Raw genomic sequence first — 18,996 nt, 5'->3', positions numbered from 1 at the left:
ATGATCTTAACCTACTCTGCAATCCTCTCTTATCTATGTTATACTAATTAATTACAAAAACAGATATGTGATCAACATTGATTAGTTTCTTACAAATCCAAAAGCATTCAAAATTTTGAGATAAGACTTAATCATTGACATTGTATGCCTTTTCTACCCACCATGTAAAAACTCCTCTCTTTAGATTCCTTTCTCAGTTTCAGACCATGCAAACCTAAAAATATGGTCTTGTCAGTCCAATGATCCAAGTTTTCACAAAGCGCAAAACATCATAATGCCCCCTACTCAAAACCAGAATTTCACGTATTCTACTGTTCCTAAAATGTCAGAACTGCACCAACATTGTTGAACTTAGAATCATTAAAAGTAACAAAAACCAAACCAAAACCCACAATTATTTCACCTGTACACACTCCTACAAACTCTTCTTCAAGAAAAAAAGCCCATTTCACTATTCATTAGTCATTACACAAAACTAAAAAGATAAAAATTAAACACAAAAAAAAAAAAAATTTATAATAATAATAAAACATAAATAAATAAAAAAAAGTCAAATATTTATTAGTTAATTAATCATTATAATAATAATAAAACATAAATAAATAAAAAAAAGTCAAATATTTATTAGTTAATTAATCACTTAGACTCATGATCCAATAGGTTGTTGTTCTTCTTGTTGTTGTGGTGGTTCCGAAGGTGAGTCATCGGGCCCTGACTCTCTACGGCGGTGAGCATTCTTGTTATTGTGCATCCACACTTTGAGCACATTGCGTTTGACACCAATTTCCGAACAGAACTGGTTGAGCGCCACGTCATCGTGCCTCTGTATCCTCCACCCAATCCTCTCAGCGAACTCTAGCATTTTCTCCCTCTGCTCCTGCGTGAACTTAGTCCTAAACCTCTTCGCACTAGTAGTGTTATTAGTACTACCACTCCTCGTGATCGTCACGGGTCCCACTACTCTCTCCGGCGTCTCTGACCGTCCACGATCGTGATGATCACCACCGTGATGTTGATGATACTGATGATGATGATGGTGATGAGGATGAGGATGTCCACGTGGCACAGTAGCGGGGCCACCGTTGTACAACGCAAACATTGGTGGCGGAGAGTGCAGGTGCACGGGATGGTGATGCGGCGGCTCACCACCGAATACTTCCCTCCTGTGAAAATTGCGGTGACAGCCACATGCGGCGCACGTGAGCGAGTCCTCATGCTGCTGATCTTTAACAACGTTGTTGTTGTTGATGTTGTTGTTGGTGGTGACACGTGGCATGAACTCGCCGCAGCCGTCGTTGGCGTGACCACCTAGAGAGGCCGCGTGGTTCCGCATGCACTCCTTGTACACAACGGTAATAACGGTATTATTAACGGTCTTACTCGACGGGTTCATAACTACCGGTTCACGATCAGCTACATCATTGTTGTTGTTGTTGTTGTTGTTGTTATGGTGGTTATTGGTGTTGTTGTTCTTCTTAACGTCGTCGTTTCCGTTCTCGGTCTTGGGGGTGTGGTTGTTGTAAGGTACGACGGTTAAGTCCATGAAAATAAGAGAGGATTGGGTTGGGTTTGGTTTGGTTTGTTTTGGGTGTCTTGGCTTTTTTTTAAGGTAAAATGGGATTAGATTTAGAGGAAAAAGAAAAGAGTAGGGAGTTGAGACAAAAAGTTAAGGTAGAAGAATGGGGTTTTGTGGGTTTGGTTTTGTTTTTAAGGATGGAGGAATTGTGATTCCAAAGCTGAGGTTGTCATAGTCATCATGACGATAATAATCGTTAGGTAATTCAGTGAAGATGAGGCGTGAAATGCATTTAAGACAAGCGTCGCTAGGGAAGAACAAAGATGGAATAGAATAGGTTATAGGTCTGTTAACTTACACGTGTCGGTTTTTTTTTTTTTTTTCTCTTCTACTTTGTTTACATTTTTCTTGTAGAATCTAATTATGTTTTGGTTCATGCTTATTGCTGTTTATTCTAGACTTTCTAGTGTGAGCACAGTTCGAATTAATGTCTCTTATTTCATGACTTTATTGGTTGAAAAGAGATTAAGAGACTTTGTTCATATTATGATAGGTCCTCATTTATTTTGGAAAAGTTTTTATGAATAATTAAAAAAGTTACCAAAACAACTAATTACTTTTTTATTTTTTCATAAAAAATTTCTTAAAATAATTTACTAATATGTGCTTTAAAGGTATACATTAGTAAATTCCTATTATGATTTATAATTTTCAAGGATTAAGAATGTATCTAGTGTTGTGTTATTATAAATTTAGTTACACCAAATAAGAAACAAGGCTTTTTTTTTCTTTAAGTATAGTGGGGGAGAGAAAATTGAACCTTAGATATTTTCTTTAAAAATACCAAGAGGTGTTAACAACTTAACCTAGTGAGCTACAACCTATTGACAAATAAAAAATAATAAATGATTTTGCATGACATGGGCATTACATATACCCTTAAATCCATAATAATTAAATTTTGATCATAAAATGGAATATCTTGTTTTCATAAACATATAGAGAAGATTATTTTCCTGAGTAAAATTGCAAAAGATGGTAATTTGGAAACTTTGGAATGAAAGCTGAAACAAATTCTTGTTAATAGAATCTCTTTTTCTTTTTTTCCTTAAAGTATTAAATTTGTTAGTCTAGATAATTTTTGTTGTAAAGTTGAGATGTAAATGCTTTGTTTAAAATGGATAAAATCAGTTGATTGATATGAGTTGTTTGTTAGATACTTAACCATGTTGTTTCAACTTTAATTGAATTTTATCAATTTCCCAATAATTTATTTAATCTTTCAGAGGTGATTAATCCTTGGGAATTTGGGACATTGTTATAATAAATCTTGAATTAAAATATCGAATATATAAAAAAGCCATTAAATTGGAATGCATTTCCAACTTGAATTTCTGATGGTGTCCTTGGCCAAAGTTTTCCTAGCTATTCCTATTTCCTAAGTTGAATTAAGATTTCATTGTAGAAAAAAAAACTAAAAAGAAAGAACCCAAAATTCATAAAATCTTTACCAGTCTTCAAAACCATGATTGTTTTAAAACTGTTTTCAAATAGGACAATACCATATCTGCTCAAAAGGCTGAGATATGTCTAAAACCATGATTGTGTTACAACTTATATGCACACATTCAAGACATCATCAAGTGTTACAAACATTAAAACCGTGCACAAAATGAAAAAAATAATATATATTCGAGAAAAAAAATGCATAAAATTACAAGAACTTTATATATACAACTTTATAAATTATTGATAAGTGTATTCTTAACTCACGCTATTATTTATTTATTTATTTCATTTATTTATTTGGATGTGAGATTTATAAGTTGTGAGAGAAAGATATAAGTTTTGCATACATTAAGAATTTTTTTTTTTTTTTTTTTTTTAAGTTTTAACCTTAGCATCCAATGATTGCGTTTTACCATCAACTTTCTTTTTTTTTTTGTAAGTAAGAATCAAACTGTAAATTTCTTATTTTACTATAAGAAATTTTAACAACTGCGTTACGTCTGATAATTACTTCTTATCACTTTTTTTTTTAAGAGAATTTCAATTTACAGCATCCTCTCTTGATAATATCTTTTTATTATTAAACTAAGATATCAATCAATTTTTAATGTAAGTGAGATTAAATTTCAAATCTTTTATTCAACTATCAAAGACTTTACCAATTGAATTAACTGAAATTCACTTCAAAGATGAGAAACTTTAGCTAACTATAATCCAAATATATTCATGAAAAAATCATCCGATTAATATATCCCCTTAAAGTACATATTAACCATCCATTTTAAAAAAGCTTTTATGAAAAATTAAAAAAAAAAAAAATTGTCATAATAACTAATTAATTTTTTGTTTTTTCATAAAAAAATTCTTAAAATAGTTTACTAATACGTGCGCACATTAACAAATCTCATCAAGAAAATTAACATTCAACCGGGTGGTGTCAGTCACAGGAATTTAGAGTGACAAGGCAAAAAACGTGAATACTGATTACCGTAAAACACACACTGTCTGTCACAAACAACCACGTAAGAATTCCATAGAACAAAACCAGAACAGCAAAAAAAGAAAAGAAAAACACAAGAACGGAATATAGTACTGTAAATGCCACACACACACACGTGTCCGTACGCGATTGGTCCAATCACAAAAACGTCCTGCCACAGAGAGCCCGTGAAAGGTCGACGTCTCATTATCAACAAAACGTGGGACCCACCACGTGGGTTTCTGCTAAAATCCGATCAGAGAGGATCGGACGGCCCAGATTGCACTTTAAGCGCTGACGAGATCTTTGCACTGTGTGGGGTACTATATAATAATATCTAATATGATATTATTTTTTATATTTCATTAATGAAGGTTTTGTTTTTTTTTTTTTCTTTCCTGCACTTCACGCTTTTCCCGCCATGCTGTGTGGGGTTCACAGAAAATTGTGACACAGTTTAAGAGAGAGAAAGAGAGAGATAATGAGAGTGAGAGAGAGAGAGAGAGCGTGGCTTCCAAGGTACCAGACGAAAACAGAAGCCCACCACCACCGTCCAATAGGGGCTGTAGTTACTGACACTTTCTCTGCCACACGTAATAATCCCAAGGAATCCCAAATTTCATTGTTTAATCCAAAATAATATATTATAAGATTGATTGAATTTTGCATCTAATTTCATTACAGGATGTCTTTTGTAATCAATGAATCTAAAGTGCCGTTGAGGCTCAGAATACTTCATTCAAAAGGTTTAGGCTCATTCAAAAGGTTTAGGTTTTAGTTTTGTTGTCAACAGTCTACTTTGGTAGGCTATTTGTAAGTCCTTTACAAGACCTGTCACTTTTCTAGACCTTATTATAGGGTAGTCTTCTCTCATCTAAACTTTTATTTATAAAAAAAAAAAAAAAAAAAATCTAAAGTAATGGTGACCATTACAGGTTAAGAGTTATTGCAGCACTTTACATGATATTCGGTAGAAGTTAAATGTTTCAAGTAGTACCAATTCGGTGAATATGTTGTGTCCATAATGGTATAGATCAATTAAGACCCTAATAATAGACATTATATTATTCATTATCATCACATGAAATGAGATTAATGAGTTGAGTGGTTCAAGACTTCAAGTAGAAACTCTTTAGTGAATACTCTACGATAATAGTTTGATATGAGGTCAATGAGTCTACACTAAAAAAATCTCTCTTTTATTCAACAAAAATACAAAAGTAAAGGTGCATATAAACAATAGTGGGAATTGCACATAAAATATTAACTACTCACAATTAACCACATCTACCGTATTATAAAAATGGATAAAATGAAATGAGTGCATTCCTAATATTATTGTTTTTAAATACTAGAGTAGTGTTTTTTTTTTTTTTTGGAATTATTTGATTATGGAAAAGCTAGCTTATTAGTTCTGACGGGGTTGTTGTTCTTGTTAAATGTTCATACTTGCTTGCCTGCTCAATGCTCCCAAGTCCCAAAAAAAAGAAGGTTCATACTTGCTGATCATGGCTGTTGATACTTGATTGTGTTTGACTTTTTACTGCCATCAAATTCAGATCCTCGAGTGCTAAAGAGATGAAACTAATTTTAAAATGTTTGTAGCTCGAAGATTCATGCGAAAAAAATATATATAATGGAATGACATGCATTATTACTTATAGTTGAACAGTACGCTAGGGCTAATTTGATATTTTTTTTTCATAATTTAATAAACGTGATTTAAAATATATAAAAAAAAAATTATTGTTAATAGTAAGTGTATACACACATAATAAAAATTTGTCTATTTCAAATATTTGTCTTCCAAAAACTTTATAATAGAAAAAATATTTCAAGAATCAAATATACATATCATCAATTTCACAACATGTGAATCTTACATGACTATGAGACCTACACTATAAGAAAGAATAAAGCATTTAGAAAATGAATAATATAATTATTACCACGGTTGACATTTAGGCATTTTTTTCCACACCCAAAATTCTCATAATCTTAAAAGGAGATTGTGGACTATTTTAATATGTTTTTAGCTCAAGGATGTATCTAAAGGATAGCCGTTTTTTTTAAAATAAAAATAAAAATTGTTTGGTTGCTCAATATGCTAAAAGAATTCCTTCCAAATAAAATAGTAGTAAAAGAATATTCTTGGAATGAGAAAAATACTAATATAAAGACATGTAGTTGTTAGGCATACCCAAAATCTCTCAAAAAATATTACATCCACAACAAATTTTATAATTTTTTGAGTTGGTATAAATTATGCTTAATACATCATTTTCACAAAACAGTAATATTATTTTTATTATACACCAATTATAAAATGTAATTAGCAATGATAAAAGAATTATAAAATTTATAATATCATTATATTTATTGCTCTAAACATAAGAAAACTCATGAAAACTGCCGGGATAGTCCATTTGGACCTATACCGGTGGTTTTTTGGTGCTGTAGCCGCAGTTTAAAAATGCTACTATGCTTGCGTCTGGATAGCAATTTTTCATACTCAAAGTAAAGTTGCGTTTTGTGTTTTTTTTTTTTTCCCAGCTTTTTTGATTTTGGGTGACAAAATTTACTGTGCATGTACTGTGCGTACACTGTTTACACACTGTTCATGCACTGTTTACACATTAAAAATATTAAAAATGGGTCCCATGGTACTATTTATATATTTAAAAATTATTTTGCTACAGTGTTTTCAGCAACAATCAATTTTTAGCAACTTTCAGTAACAATAAGTGCTATCCAAACAGAGCCTATAGCCTTTTGTAGTGTTCCTTACAAGTCGGTCGACCCTTAAGTCCTGTGAACAAAGGAAAATTTGGCTCCTACTCCTGCATGCAATATAGGTAGGCATTAGGGGGAATGAAATTCGGAAATTGTATTGATGAATAAATGAGGAAAACTTGTGCATTTTGTCTTCGTACAAAAGTAAAAGCTAGTAAAATGGAGAACATATTTATTAGCTTTATAGCATACAGAAGACAAAGCTGAAAAGCACTGTGGTGTTGATAGCGTAGCAGTAGGGTTTAGCATTATTTAAGAATCAACCATGCAGGATTCCAAGTAAGGGTTTCAGGAGTAGCTATAGGTTGTTGCCTGTTAGTTAATACAGAACAGATACACACCTAACCCTAACCTGTGTTTGGATTTAATATATAGGTATAATTCTGGAAAATTCTGTGTTCTTAGACTTATTGTTAATAAACTTATCTAAAAAAAAAAAAAAAACTAGAGTAGTTTTTTTTTTTTTTTTTTTTTTTTGAACTATTTGATTACGGAAAAGCTAGCTTATTACTTCTGACGGGGTTGTTGTTCTTGTTAAATGTTCATACTTGCTTGCCTGCTCAGTGCTCCCAAGTCCCAAAAAAAAGAAGGTTCATACTTGCTGATCATGGCTGTTGATACTTGATTGTGTTTGACTTTTTACTGCCATCAAATTCAGATCCTCGAGTGCTAAAGAGATGAAACTAATTTTAAAATGTTTGTAGCTCGAGGATTCATGCGAAAAAAATATATATAATGGAATGACATGCATTATTACTTATAGTTGGACAGTACGCTAGGGCTAATTTGATATTTTTTTTCATAATTTAATAAACGTGATCTAAAATATATAAAAAAAATTATTGTTAATAGTAAGTGTATACACACATAATAAAAATTTGTCTATTTCAAATATTTGTCTTCCAAAAACTTTATAATAGAAAAAATATTTCAAGAATCAAATATATATATTATCAATTTCACAACATGTGAATCTTACATGACTATGAGACCTACACTATAAGAAAGAATAAAGCATTTAGAAAATGAATAATATAATTATTACCACGGTTGACATTTAGACATTTTTTTCCACACCCAAAATTCTCATAATCTTAAAAGGAGAATGTGGACTATTTTAATATGTTTTTAGCTCAAGGATGTATCTAAAGGATAGCCGTTTTTTTTTAAATAAAAATAAAAATTGTTTGGTTGCTCAATATGCTAAAAGAATTCCTTCCAAATAAAATAGTAGTAAAAGAATATTCTTGGAATGAGAAAAATACTAATATAAAGACATGTAGTTGTTAGGCATACCCAAAATCTCTCAAAAAATATTACATCCACAACAAATTTTATAATTTTTTGAGTTGGTATAAATTATGCTTAATACATCATTTTCACAAAACAGTAATATTATTTTTATTATACACCAATTATAAGATGTCATTAACAATGATAAAAGAATTATAAAATTTATAATATTATTATATTTATTGCTCAAAATATAAGAAAACTCATGAAAACTGCCGCGATAGTCCATTTGGACCTATACCGGTGGTTTTTGGTGCTGTAGCCGCAGTTTAAAAATGCTACTATAGCCTTTTGTAGTATTCCTCACAAGTCGGTCGACCCTTAAGTCCTGTGAACAAAGGAAAATTTGGCCCCTACTCCTGCATGCAATATAGGTAGGCATTAGGGGGAATGAAATTCGGAAATTGTATTGATGAATAAATGAGGAAAACTTGTGCATTTTGTCTTCGTACAAAAGTAAAAGCTAGTAAAATGGAGAACATATTTATTAGCTTTATAGCATACAGAAGACAAAGCTGAAAAGCTCTGTGGTGTTGATAGCATAGCAGTAGGGTTTAGCATTATTTAAGAATCAACCATGCAGGATTCCAAGTAAGGGTTTCAGGAGTAGCTATAGGTTGTTGCCTGTTAGTTAATACAGAACAGATACACACCTAACCCTAACCTGTGTTTGGATTTAATATATAGGTATAATTGTGGAAAATTCTGTGTTCTTAGACTTATTGTTAATAAACTTATCTAAAAAAAAAAAAATGGTTATCCCTACTTTTATACACTAATCAAAACAAACCATCTTAACAATTGTGAAAAAATAATTATAAATTTTTTTTTTATCTCTAAGCATATTGAAATTTTATGTCACAAAATCTAACAAATAATTATTCTAAGTTGATCATTAATTAATCAACTGAAAAATCCATTCATTCCATGTGATTTTATTTTATTTATTTATGCTCAGCCAAAATGCACATTAATTTTCCTATATTGCACTCATTTTGGGGTTTATTGAAGCCCAAAAATTAAGCACAAAGTCTCATAGAAAGAAGAATTCTTCCCTCTTGGAATCATAGTAGCTAATATCTATCTTTTTGCTAAGAATTTTATTACTCAATGATATAGCCTAGTTTTTTTAACAAAGATATCCAAAACTTGAATCCCTTTTTAACTGCATAAAATGTGTGTGTGCGCGTATATATATAGAAAAATGTGTTTTTTTATTTTTTTTTTGTATTTTTATATGTATGATTTTAAATTAGGGGTTGAATTTGAAAAGCTAACACTACACTATATAATATGTGCGTGTGTACTTTTTTTTATTGGAGCCTAAGAAGCTACAAGAATTTTGTGCTGTAAAATATTGCTCAGACAAGCTTTGCATCTAATTGAATTTGCACGCATCCCATATTTATCTGGATTAATATCAACTTTATTGATTTTATTATTATTATTATTATTATTAGGACATAAATTCCATTCTTAACTTTGTAATTGGCTTATTTAAGCTACTTAGACTTGTGCTTAAAACAAAAGCAAGCGTATTTAATAAACAGATTTGCAAGAAATCAATTGGCGGAAAAGATTTTGCAAGAAAGCTCCCATGGTATCTACCACAACTATAAATCAATTCAGGGGACCACACTTTTGTCACTTCTAATTTGTTTCAATGAAAGCTTTTTGGTTCTATGCCATAATATTTCAACTTATGAGTTATGACATCTATTCCATGAAAATTACTCGTAATCATTAAACAAAGACATAAATTAGTTTTTTTGTGTGTAGGCGATGTTTGAATGCTAGATCTTTTATTTGACGACAAATAACTTTACAACTAATTGAAACTTACGTCTTTACTAAAAATATCATAACGGGTATTTGTGTGATTCACTTAGAAGCAATGTGCAAATTACAAAATATCAAAAAAAAAAAGAAAGAAATGGGGTTTATCCCCAATAGAAAACTTAGTGACCTTACAAAGTACTTTATTTGTCTCTTTTCGAAAATAAAGCTCATCTTACACCCACCCAGCCACCCCAAAATGCTCTTATTGTTGGGAACTTGGAAATGTTGTTACAACTTACAAAAACTTTAATTTGATTGTACTATACATAAATTAAATGTCAACAACACGCATGTTTGATCAAATATTCACCGTAAAATTAGTTATCATTCATTGGTGTTGAAATGAACATAATTTTGACCCTTTAAAATCACAATGTCAGTCAATTATTACTGTCAGATTTTAAGCAATACGTATAGCTAACACTTGGACCACATCATCCATCCAGTTCGGCCAATCTTTTCACCATGTCACCAGCTCAAATCGACCACAAACTCATGAGAGAGATAGCTCAGGTTGGGAAAGTCCAGAAGAAATGAGCATGATCTCACCTTAGCTCAACCAAAAACTGGTTAGCTTCAATACTAAATACTTTTTCAGAACCGTACTAGCAGTTAAAAGTTACAACCATTATCTAAAATTAACCACAACAATCAAAGATTCAAGAAAGCAAATAACCATAAAGCACAATAAAAACTCTCTATATACGAAAATCAAATCATTCATTTAGGTTATCAAAATCCACTTACATTAAAAATTAATTGTTATCTTGTCTAATAATAAAGAGAAATTATTATAAACCAAACAATATCATAACTTAAAATTTTATCGTATCTATAAAAAACAAAGTTATCAAAAATTAAAATAACATATTGCTTTTTAAAAAGAAATATCCACTAACTAAAACATTAGAGGGTTTGTGACCGACACCATACCAATGTCTTTCTAATATATATATATATATATATATTTTGTGGACAGATTTTAATTGTTTACTCACTCATACAGTCAACTAATTTATCGGTTTGATATGGCCAAGAAAAAGTCCGTAATTACAATAACAATTTGGGCTAACTAATCTTATTTTTAATTTTGGTTAATAATCACTTGTCGATTACACAATAGTATAGTTTGAAACTTTGACATCTCTTCCTCCATCACAAATTCACTCATAGTCTATAAAGCCGGTTATCAATTAGTAAACAGGATCTAAGCACAGGAGGCAAATTATTATAGTTTGACGTATATAGTTAGTGGTCATTCGCAAAAATCTCCTGCATTATTGGCTTTTTTATAATATAATTTTCAAAGATGAATCATTACAAGCGTAGTCCATAATTCATTGAAACAGTGGTCTTGTTGACATCTTTAAATTACTGTGTTATTGTGAAATGATTGCCAAAGGAAATCTTCTTCTATTTTCATCTTTTATTCTTGATTTACAGTTTGCAATTTTCCTAAGAAAGGTGAAAGTGCTTCTATGACGTTAATCCACAATCAATATCATCAGAGCCCAATTATGTGAACCACGTTGAGTTAATTGACAATGATCAATTCAGCACAAAAAAAAAATTACAAACTAAAGTGATAATTAATATAATTTTTGTCACTTCAATAACATAATAAATAAATATCTCTTTTATTTTTCATTTTTTTGTTTTCAAAGAGTTTCTATTATTTTTTAATAATTAATGATATTTCAACTTGAAAGATTTATATAATAAAATCTATAATATCTTTAACATCATGTTTTTCATATACATGATAAATATATGAATATGAAATCATCACTTATATGAGAGAGGGCATAATGAAAAATGAGTCTTAAATAGTTAACACCTATTATGTAAGAAAATTTGAGGTGTTACGTACAAAGCAAACATCTCTAATAACCTTGTTTTTACTTACAAGATAAAATTAGTTGGGAAATAATCAAAAACGGAACTAGATTATAAATTAGATGTCAATTAGTAAACAAATGATAACATAAGTAATCATGACATCTTCGAAAACCAATAATCTTATAATTAAGTTAAGTAATACTTTTTTTTACTGTAAAAAATATAGAGTTTTTTTTTTTTTTTTTTGTTTTTGTTTTGAGATAACAGATTTGGGTTTTAAATATTTATAAATACTTATTTTTGTGATCAAAGCTATTCTATATATTTTATATATAAAAATAAATAAATAAATAAAAACATGTAAAAACAAGTTACATCTCAATCAAGTATCAAATTAAGATTTGATATAGATTCTATCATTCTTATCAAAAAAGATATAGATACTGTATATGATTCATACCTAGCATGTGAAAAGTGAAAAACATATATACCATAGCAATTACAAAACAAGGGGAAAAGAAATATGAAAAGCTATGAAGAACAATCTTGATTCTTGAATAATACTAATATTCAGTGGTCCTCAAAGCATGTCAACCTACCCCGCCTGTCGGTGCAGAAGCAAGGACCCACTGGAATGGTTTAGTTTAAATGCAGTGACCTAGACCTAAATTGATTGATTCTAGTAGAATGCTTAATTGCCCAAAGTTAGCTTCTAAAGCAATCTATATTTTTGGCTATGTTGGGAGATATAGGCTTTTTCTTTAAGAGGTCTCTAGGTATGTTGACTTGACATAACATTATCATTATCATTAGTTCTTAGTTACGTCAAATTGGTGGAGACATAAGTCTTTGTCTTTGCTTCCAGAACTTGACTTAATATAACACATTTGAATTTAGAATACAATGTGAAAAGGAAGGTTTCCAATGTAACATTTACATTTTGGAAAATTTAGTACTTAACATTTAATAATATGGTGCTACTCCAATAGTGGAGCCAAGCTATGAAATACATTAACTATAAATTAAAACTTTATTAGTTCATACATTATTAAAGATGCGTAATTTTGAGGTTCAAGTGATAGTCTGGTGTTTACTTTAAAAAAAAAAAAGTGATAATCTAATGATAATGGGATCATTTATAGTACTTTATATATATGTGATTTATGCTCTATTTTTCCTCATCCCACTATCTACCTATCTCAAAAGAGAGAAGCGTAATATTTTTGAGTGACAATATATTGTTTCTCCCACTTCAATATGACAATTCAATCGATTTTTAACTGTATTGAATCTATTGATGATTTGGTTTATATTATTCAATGGAAAAATATAAAACTAAATATAAAATTGTAATTTGATTTTTTTTTTCAACCTTAAATTTAACACAGATTTTTGAACAATTGTTTGCATCACAAATATTGTCTGCATAAATTTGTATTCAGAACTTAGACACTTCAAATAGAGAAGAATTATGGTAAAACTGAAAGAAGCATGTAACAAACCAATACCAACTATTCTATAAGGGAAGTAATTTGTGTGTGTGTGTGTGTGTGTGTGTGGATAATTTAAAGATAAAGCATTTTATTTTAACTTCATGGTAGAATAAATAATGTTTGGTCTGGAATTCCAAAATTCCATGACAAAGTATTCAAAGTTTTTAAAATGGTTTTGGCCATTCATATTAACAGCTAATATGTAGTGAATTCAAAACTCTATCTATATCAAAAACCAATTAATCTTGACCATATATGAAACCTAGCTAAAAGCACTTGGACCCTGAAGGCGTAAATGCAGAAATAAAGAGAATCATATGGGCAAACTTTTGTGAATCACACATCAGGGGGATCAGATTAGCAATGGCCCACTTTGTGTTTTAAAATCATTACTGACAGTGACGAACCAGAGAAGGAAAGCAATGAATAATACTGAGAATAGATTCAAATAATGCATGTTCATCGGCTTCCTTTAGCAACAAACTAAGGAAACATCCAACTAACATAAATTAGATTATAGAAACGGTAAATCTAAACCACATAATATGCTGATGATCCAACAAGAACTCCATGTGGACCAAGTACATGTTGAAAAACGTTTGGCACAACTACCATTGCAGGGTTGTCTCACACAACAAGACATGCAGACCAAGAGTTAAAGGTCTAGAACCTCGACTCTGAATCACTACCTGAGTTGGAAAACGACTTATCTTTATGACCCTTTGTGCTAGTTGCTACTGACAGTAGGACATGCCACACTATCTTGGTCCACTAAGACAATCCTGCCTGATCCTCCTTTCAGCGAGACATTCATCACAATCCCCCACAAGGGGTGTGGTGCTTTCTTCCAAAGTCTTGCTGAGGACTTCTCGATCTAGGCTAAGCTGTTACTCTTTTCTTTGCCCAAATAGCACTTCTTATTGGTAAACAACACGCTTCTTATCGGTAAGCAACACGCATTTAGTGTCTTAAACCCACAACCTCACCCTCCATCTATTATTATTATTATTATTATTATTATTATTATTATTGTTATTATTATTGTTATTATTATTTTGACATAAAAGAACTTTGCTCAAATTAATTACAAGTCACAAAGCATACTAAACAATTGACCTCATTGTTACTTAATCAAACTCCCACGGACAACTTACCCTAATCAAACTAAGCAGATAATCCTCGTCTATTATGAGAGTGCGCTGTAGCTCATTGTCAATCTTCACATGCATGCCAAAGGAAACATCTATTTAATGAAAACCAAAAACCATGACACTAATGGCAGCAAATCCACCTGCATTGGTTCTTTCTTAGCTCTTTACTTTTCCAGCAGAGCAACTAGGGAAAAGGAAAAAGAAAAACACATCTTCAAATTTTCTTTGCTGGGCCATATGCAATTATGCATTGTTATTCAAAATTTCAAACATGGGCTCCATTAATTTTCCAGCCTCAGATTTAAAGCTACACAATTTTTTATTGAGTCCTTTCATAGTCTTGCAAATAATTCTCTTTGCTAAAACACTTTCAATAGAGCAGAAACTTCTTCCCCCCCCAGACTCAGATTTAAAGCTACACAATTTTTTATTGAGTCCTTTCATAGTCTTGCAAATAATTCTGTTTGCTAAAACACTTTCAATAGAGCAGAAACTTCTTCCCCCCAAAAGAAAAAAAAGAAAAGAAAAGAAAAAGAACAAGGTATGTTGATGGAACCGGATGCTACATTTATATTTCACTCAGATTTAAAGCTACACAATTTTTTATTGAGTCCTTTCATAGTCTTGCAAATAATTCTGTTTGCTAAAACACTTTCAATAGAGCAGAAACTTCTTCCCCCCAAAAGAAAAAAAAGAAAAGAAAAGAAAAAGAACAAGGTATGTTGATGGAACCGGATGCTACATTTATATTTCATTAACAAGTGTAATACACTGATAAGGGAACCCATAAAGAATAAAATTTACTTCTAACAATTGAGGAACAGACCTAGATTGTAAATGGCTGCTAATAACCTATATATACATATCATCCTTCTAAAGACCCAAACTTCTATATATTTAAAGTGGGAGACCCCATTCATATCGTGTGAAACTATAGGCTATGATTTACAGCTCGTTGCCAGTCCTCTGTGAGTGCAACCAACCAAGGTAGTCAGACTCTTCATCTGATTGACTTGGTGGACTTGGTGGAGTAATCCTCTTCCGGATCAGCATTTCTACGGTTGGGCACTTTCTCTTCCGGCCACCCCTAATCCTGGATTGAAATTGATTGTCCGACTCTTCAAAATCACCCTGAACCCAAAGCAGTATGATCTCAGTCATGAATTTCATTTTCTAACTTTGTCATTAAAGGATGTCTACCCAGATGAATACCAAAGATAGTGTCAGATGATCCAAGCATAAAATACTTACGAATGTATGAACATGGCACCCTGTCTTCTCATGCTTGTCTCTCACATGCTTGTGTGCAAATCTCATGCCACAACCAGAAAAGCTACAGGCAAAAGGTTTAAGTTCAAGGTGCACAGCCTTGATATGCTGATGGAGATTTGATTTCTGAAAACATATAACCAAGTGAGCAAACATCACCCAAAAAGGCAAATAAATTTGTTTTGACATGAGTAATATACTAATTCAAACATTTAGCAAAGCAAGTGAAAAAAAGTAAACTCCTAAAAAAGTGCAGTATCTTACAGTTGAAAATGTGTGAAGACAACCGTCATAGTGGCATTTGACTCTCTCCAATGAAACTGTGTCTTCATGTATTTGTAGATGCCGCTTAATGTTCCTTCTCAGTTGCTTGGTGCCGCATATCTCACAAGTAATATGTTGGTGGCAGGACTGGATGTGAGACTTAAGGCATTCCTCGTTAGAAAAATATTTCATACAGCCAGGTTCACAGCAGAGTGCCTCCACTGAGTCTAATTTAACTGCATCAGTAATTGCATTTGTCAGAGTTTGCAACAGATAAAATTTCCAAAATTTACTAAGAATACTTTTTTTCTCATTTCAAGAACAATGTTACTAGATAATCTACAACACCAACTAAAGAACTATGTTACTGGATCATCTACAATACAAACTAAAGAAGACAAAGAAATGTCCAAAAACAAAATTAAAAGTAGTTGGAAAGCAGAGAAACTTGCCATGGGATTCCTCATGCTTTCGCAATTTTGATGCAAATTTGAAAACCTTTCCACACCCTATTTCCTGGCAGACAAATTGCTTCTGGGGTTCAGCATTAATTGGAGGGCAATCCTTGCTATGGAATTCTTTCACATGCCGTGTCATGTTGCCTTGGTAAGAAAATTCATGGCCACAGTTCTCAATTGGACACTTAAAGAGTTTTCCTTGGTGCTGAAGCAGATGCCGACTCAAGTGGTCCTTTCTTCTATAGCTGGAATGGCAATCATCAACCGGACAAGTGTACAGCCTCTGCAACAAAGTCAAAAGTATCAAACATATGTACACTGGAAAATATTATTAACAACTATATGTACATATACACGAACAAGAATCCTTCAAACCTCAACTTGGAACATCGCGTGATTGAGGCTCGCTTGATGGAGCTTCTCAGGAGGTCTCCCCACCTGATACTAGTCCATTCAAGTCAGAAGATGCAGCCTCACGCATTTTGGAGTTCTTTTGTATGGGATCCAATGCTTCACACTTTCAAATTTCAACATCCATGAGATTTTTTTTTCTCAAATAATTAACAATCCCTGCAAAATAATTCACCTTCAATTGACACCAAAACTAAATAAATGTCAAAGACGCAAACAGCCATAGACACAATTAGCAATTAGGAAATAAAGCAGAAGCATTTGAGCAATGTCTTCAAACATGCACACCCACCACTTGTAAACCCCACATTTGCTAGGAGGTAACTGGCAGCTTACAATTCAAATGTACCACTCATGAATTCAAACTATGTATGTTCTACAAAAATTTAAATTCTCAGCTAAAAGTGCAAATAAGTTTCCAGAACAAAATCCACCACATGAGGTTATACTTTAAAACAGAACAACCATTTATATATCAGCTACATTTTGTACACGAAGCAACTCACAGTCTGTCAAGACATTTGAACTTGTGGACCGACATAGTTACACAGAAATCTTGTGCCCAAATCAAAATAGCTCATAAGCATCAAATACCAACACATAATCTTGTCAAATAAGCCACGTAAAAGAAAGATACCTCAACCGAATGACTTAGCATGTGTTGCTTCAAATATGCGGGTTTTGTGAATTTCGCACCACATTCTTGACACGTATTGGACTTTTTTCCTTCTTTTTCCTCTTCCCCATTAACCCGATTCTTTTCCATCTCCTCCTGAACAAAAGGAAAACGCTAAAAACTAAGTACAAAATTCAATAAAACAGATTTACAATCACATATCTTCCTCTAAAAGTTGTCACATAAAAAAAATCCCACATTTTACATGTCATCGTACTAAGATCTTTTTTTTTTTTTAATTTGGTTTTTAGAGTTACAAACAGTGCTACGATAAAACTATCCAACACCAACAAATTTGTGATTAATTAAAATTGGGTTTAATCTTCTCTAAACAAATTCTAATTCAATTAAGGCTTGTTCTTTTCTATGATTCTCTAATTTGAAATGTTATTTATTAATACGCACTGATCATATATGTACCTCATAAAACAATTAATCAAAATTCACTACTATAAAGAAAGATGCAGACCTTGTGGTGAGTGAGCATATGAGAAGTAACAAGAGACTTCTTGGACCTGCAAATGCCACAGTACTCACAGTAATAACGTCTTATGTCTCTGAATATTGGCTTCTCAATCTCACCCATCTCATCCATCTCTGCCATTCAAACGTGAACATATTAAATATATTAACTTTATCACTTTTTTTTCTTTTTGCAATAAGTAAAAAAATTAAAAAAAAAAAAAAAAAAAACTCAACCCAGCTGAGCTTGTAAATTTTAAGCTGAACCCAATTGTTTTTAAGCTCAAATGGGTCGTTGAGTACGTGAACATGCTACAAATCTGTACTTTTGTTCTTATTATTATTTTTTTTTTGCAGTAATAAAATAACAAGTACATAAATTTAATTATAAAAAAAAAAAAAAAAAAAAAAAAGCGAACTCAACCCAATTGAGATTAAGAAATTTTAAGCGGAACCCATTTGATTTTAAGCTCAGATGGATTAAGTTTCGTCTTTTTAGTTCCCACTTTCTGATAAAAATATGTGCTTTTTATGTTTGTGTGTGTGTGTGTTTAGAGAGAGATACAAACAGAGAGAGAGAGAGAGAGAGAGAGAGTACCTGATAACAGATCGGACATAGTTGGAGTGCCAAAGCGAAGCCGAATTTTGTGAGCGGTGTTGGTTGTTGTGGTTATAGATTGAGGGTTTGAGAATTGGTGGTGGTGCAAAATGTGAGAGGCGGCGAGTCAACGAGAGATCTGGTGTTATGTTGAGCAAACAGAAAAATCACAACCCTAGATGGAAAGCATACTGCTTTGCTTGGGCTTTGTGGGCTTTTCTTCCGGGCCTTTTGCTTTCGGACTCCAAACTTAGAATTAAGGGTTTTTTTTTGGGTGGGGGAACTAACAAAATTTTCCTTTTTTTTTCTCTCTGAGTAAAAAAAAACAAATGTATCCGCTGTGATTCATTAATCCCACGTCATGTTACGGTAAAAATAATGCCACGAATACCACTAGAGCTTTGATGGGGGGTTTACACGTAAGTCATGAAAAAAAATATTATAAT

General features: G+C 31.9%; 2 protein-coding genes across 4 annotated transcripts; both read right to left on the bottom strand.

The window, feature by feature from the left end:
* Positions 1 to 595: 595 nt before the first annotated feature.
* LOC112031994 (zinc-finger homeodomain protein 2-like) lies at positions 596 to 1,797 on the bottom strand. Its single transcript, XM_024064699.2, has one exon. The coding sequence runs from the start codon at positions 1,541 to 1,543 to the stop codon at positions 647 to 649; it is 897 nt and encodes a 298-aa protein (XP_023920467.2). The 5' UTR covers positions 1,544 to 1,797; the 3' UTR covers positions 596 to 646.
* A 13,337-nt stretch (positions 1,798 to 15,134) lies between these two features.
* On the bottom strand, positions 15,135 to 18,718 carry LOC111998036 (transcription factor IIIA). Of its 3 annotated transcripts, XM_065763687.1 has the most exons (7): positions 18,551 to 18,718; positions 17,960 to 18,087; positions 17,452 to 17,586; positions 16,398 to 16,686; positions 15,946 to 16,181; positions 15,664 to 15,807; positions 15,135 to 15,543 (listed from the first exon to the last, which is right to left on the bottom strand). In XM_065763687.1, exons 1-7 carry the CDS (start codon positions 18,567 to 18,569, stop codon positions 15,358 to 15,360), a joined length of 1,137 nt encoding a protein of 378 aa, XP_065619759.1. In that variant the 5' UTR covers positions 18,570 to 18,718; the 3' UTR covers positions 15,135 to 15,357. The 3 variants fall into 3 exon arrangements, with proteins under 3 accessions (XP_065619759.1, XP_023885925.2, XP_065619760.1); XM_024030157.2 differs by lacking the exon at positions 17,960 to 18,087; XM_065763688.1 differs by lacking the exon at positions 18,551 to 18,718 and having other exon boundaries at positions 17,960 to 18,094.
* Positions 18,719 to 18,996: the final 278 nt, after the last annotated feature.

This window comes from Quercus suber, unplaced genomic scaffold (assembly GCF_002906115.3).
Source record: "Quercus suber isolate HL8 unplaced genomic scaffold, Cork oak 2.0 scaffold_518, whole genome shotgun sequence".
Taxonomy (NCBI): Eukaryota; Viridiplantae; Streptophyta; class Magnoliopsida; order Fagales; family Fagaceae; genus Quercus; species Quercus suber.
This window is presented reverse-complemented; position numbering and strand designations above follow the sequence as displayed.

Coding starts and splice junctions, on each gene's coding strand:
- LOC112031994 (XM_024064699.2), bottom strand. CDS start 1,543: ATGGACTTAACCGTCGTACCTTACAACAACCACACCCCCAAGACCGAG.
- LOC111998036 (XM_065763687.1), bottom strand. Junction 16,687..17,451: donor TGCTAAGTCATTCGGTTGAG/GTATCTTTCTTT, acceptor ACTTTGTTGCAG/AGGCTGTACACTTGTCCGGT. Junction 15,808..15,945: donor GTCTTCACACATTTTCAACT/GTAAGATACTGC, acceptor ATATGTTTTCAG/AAATCAAATCTCCATCAGCA.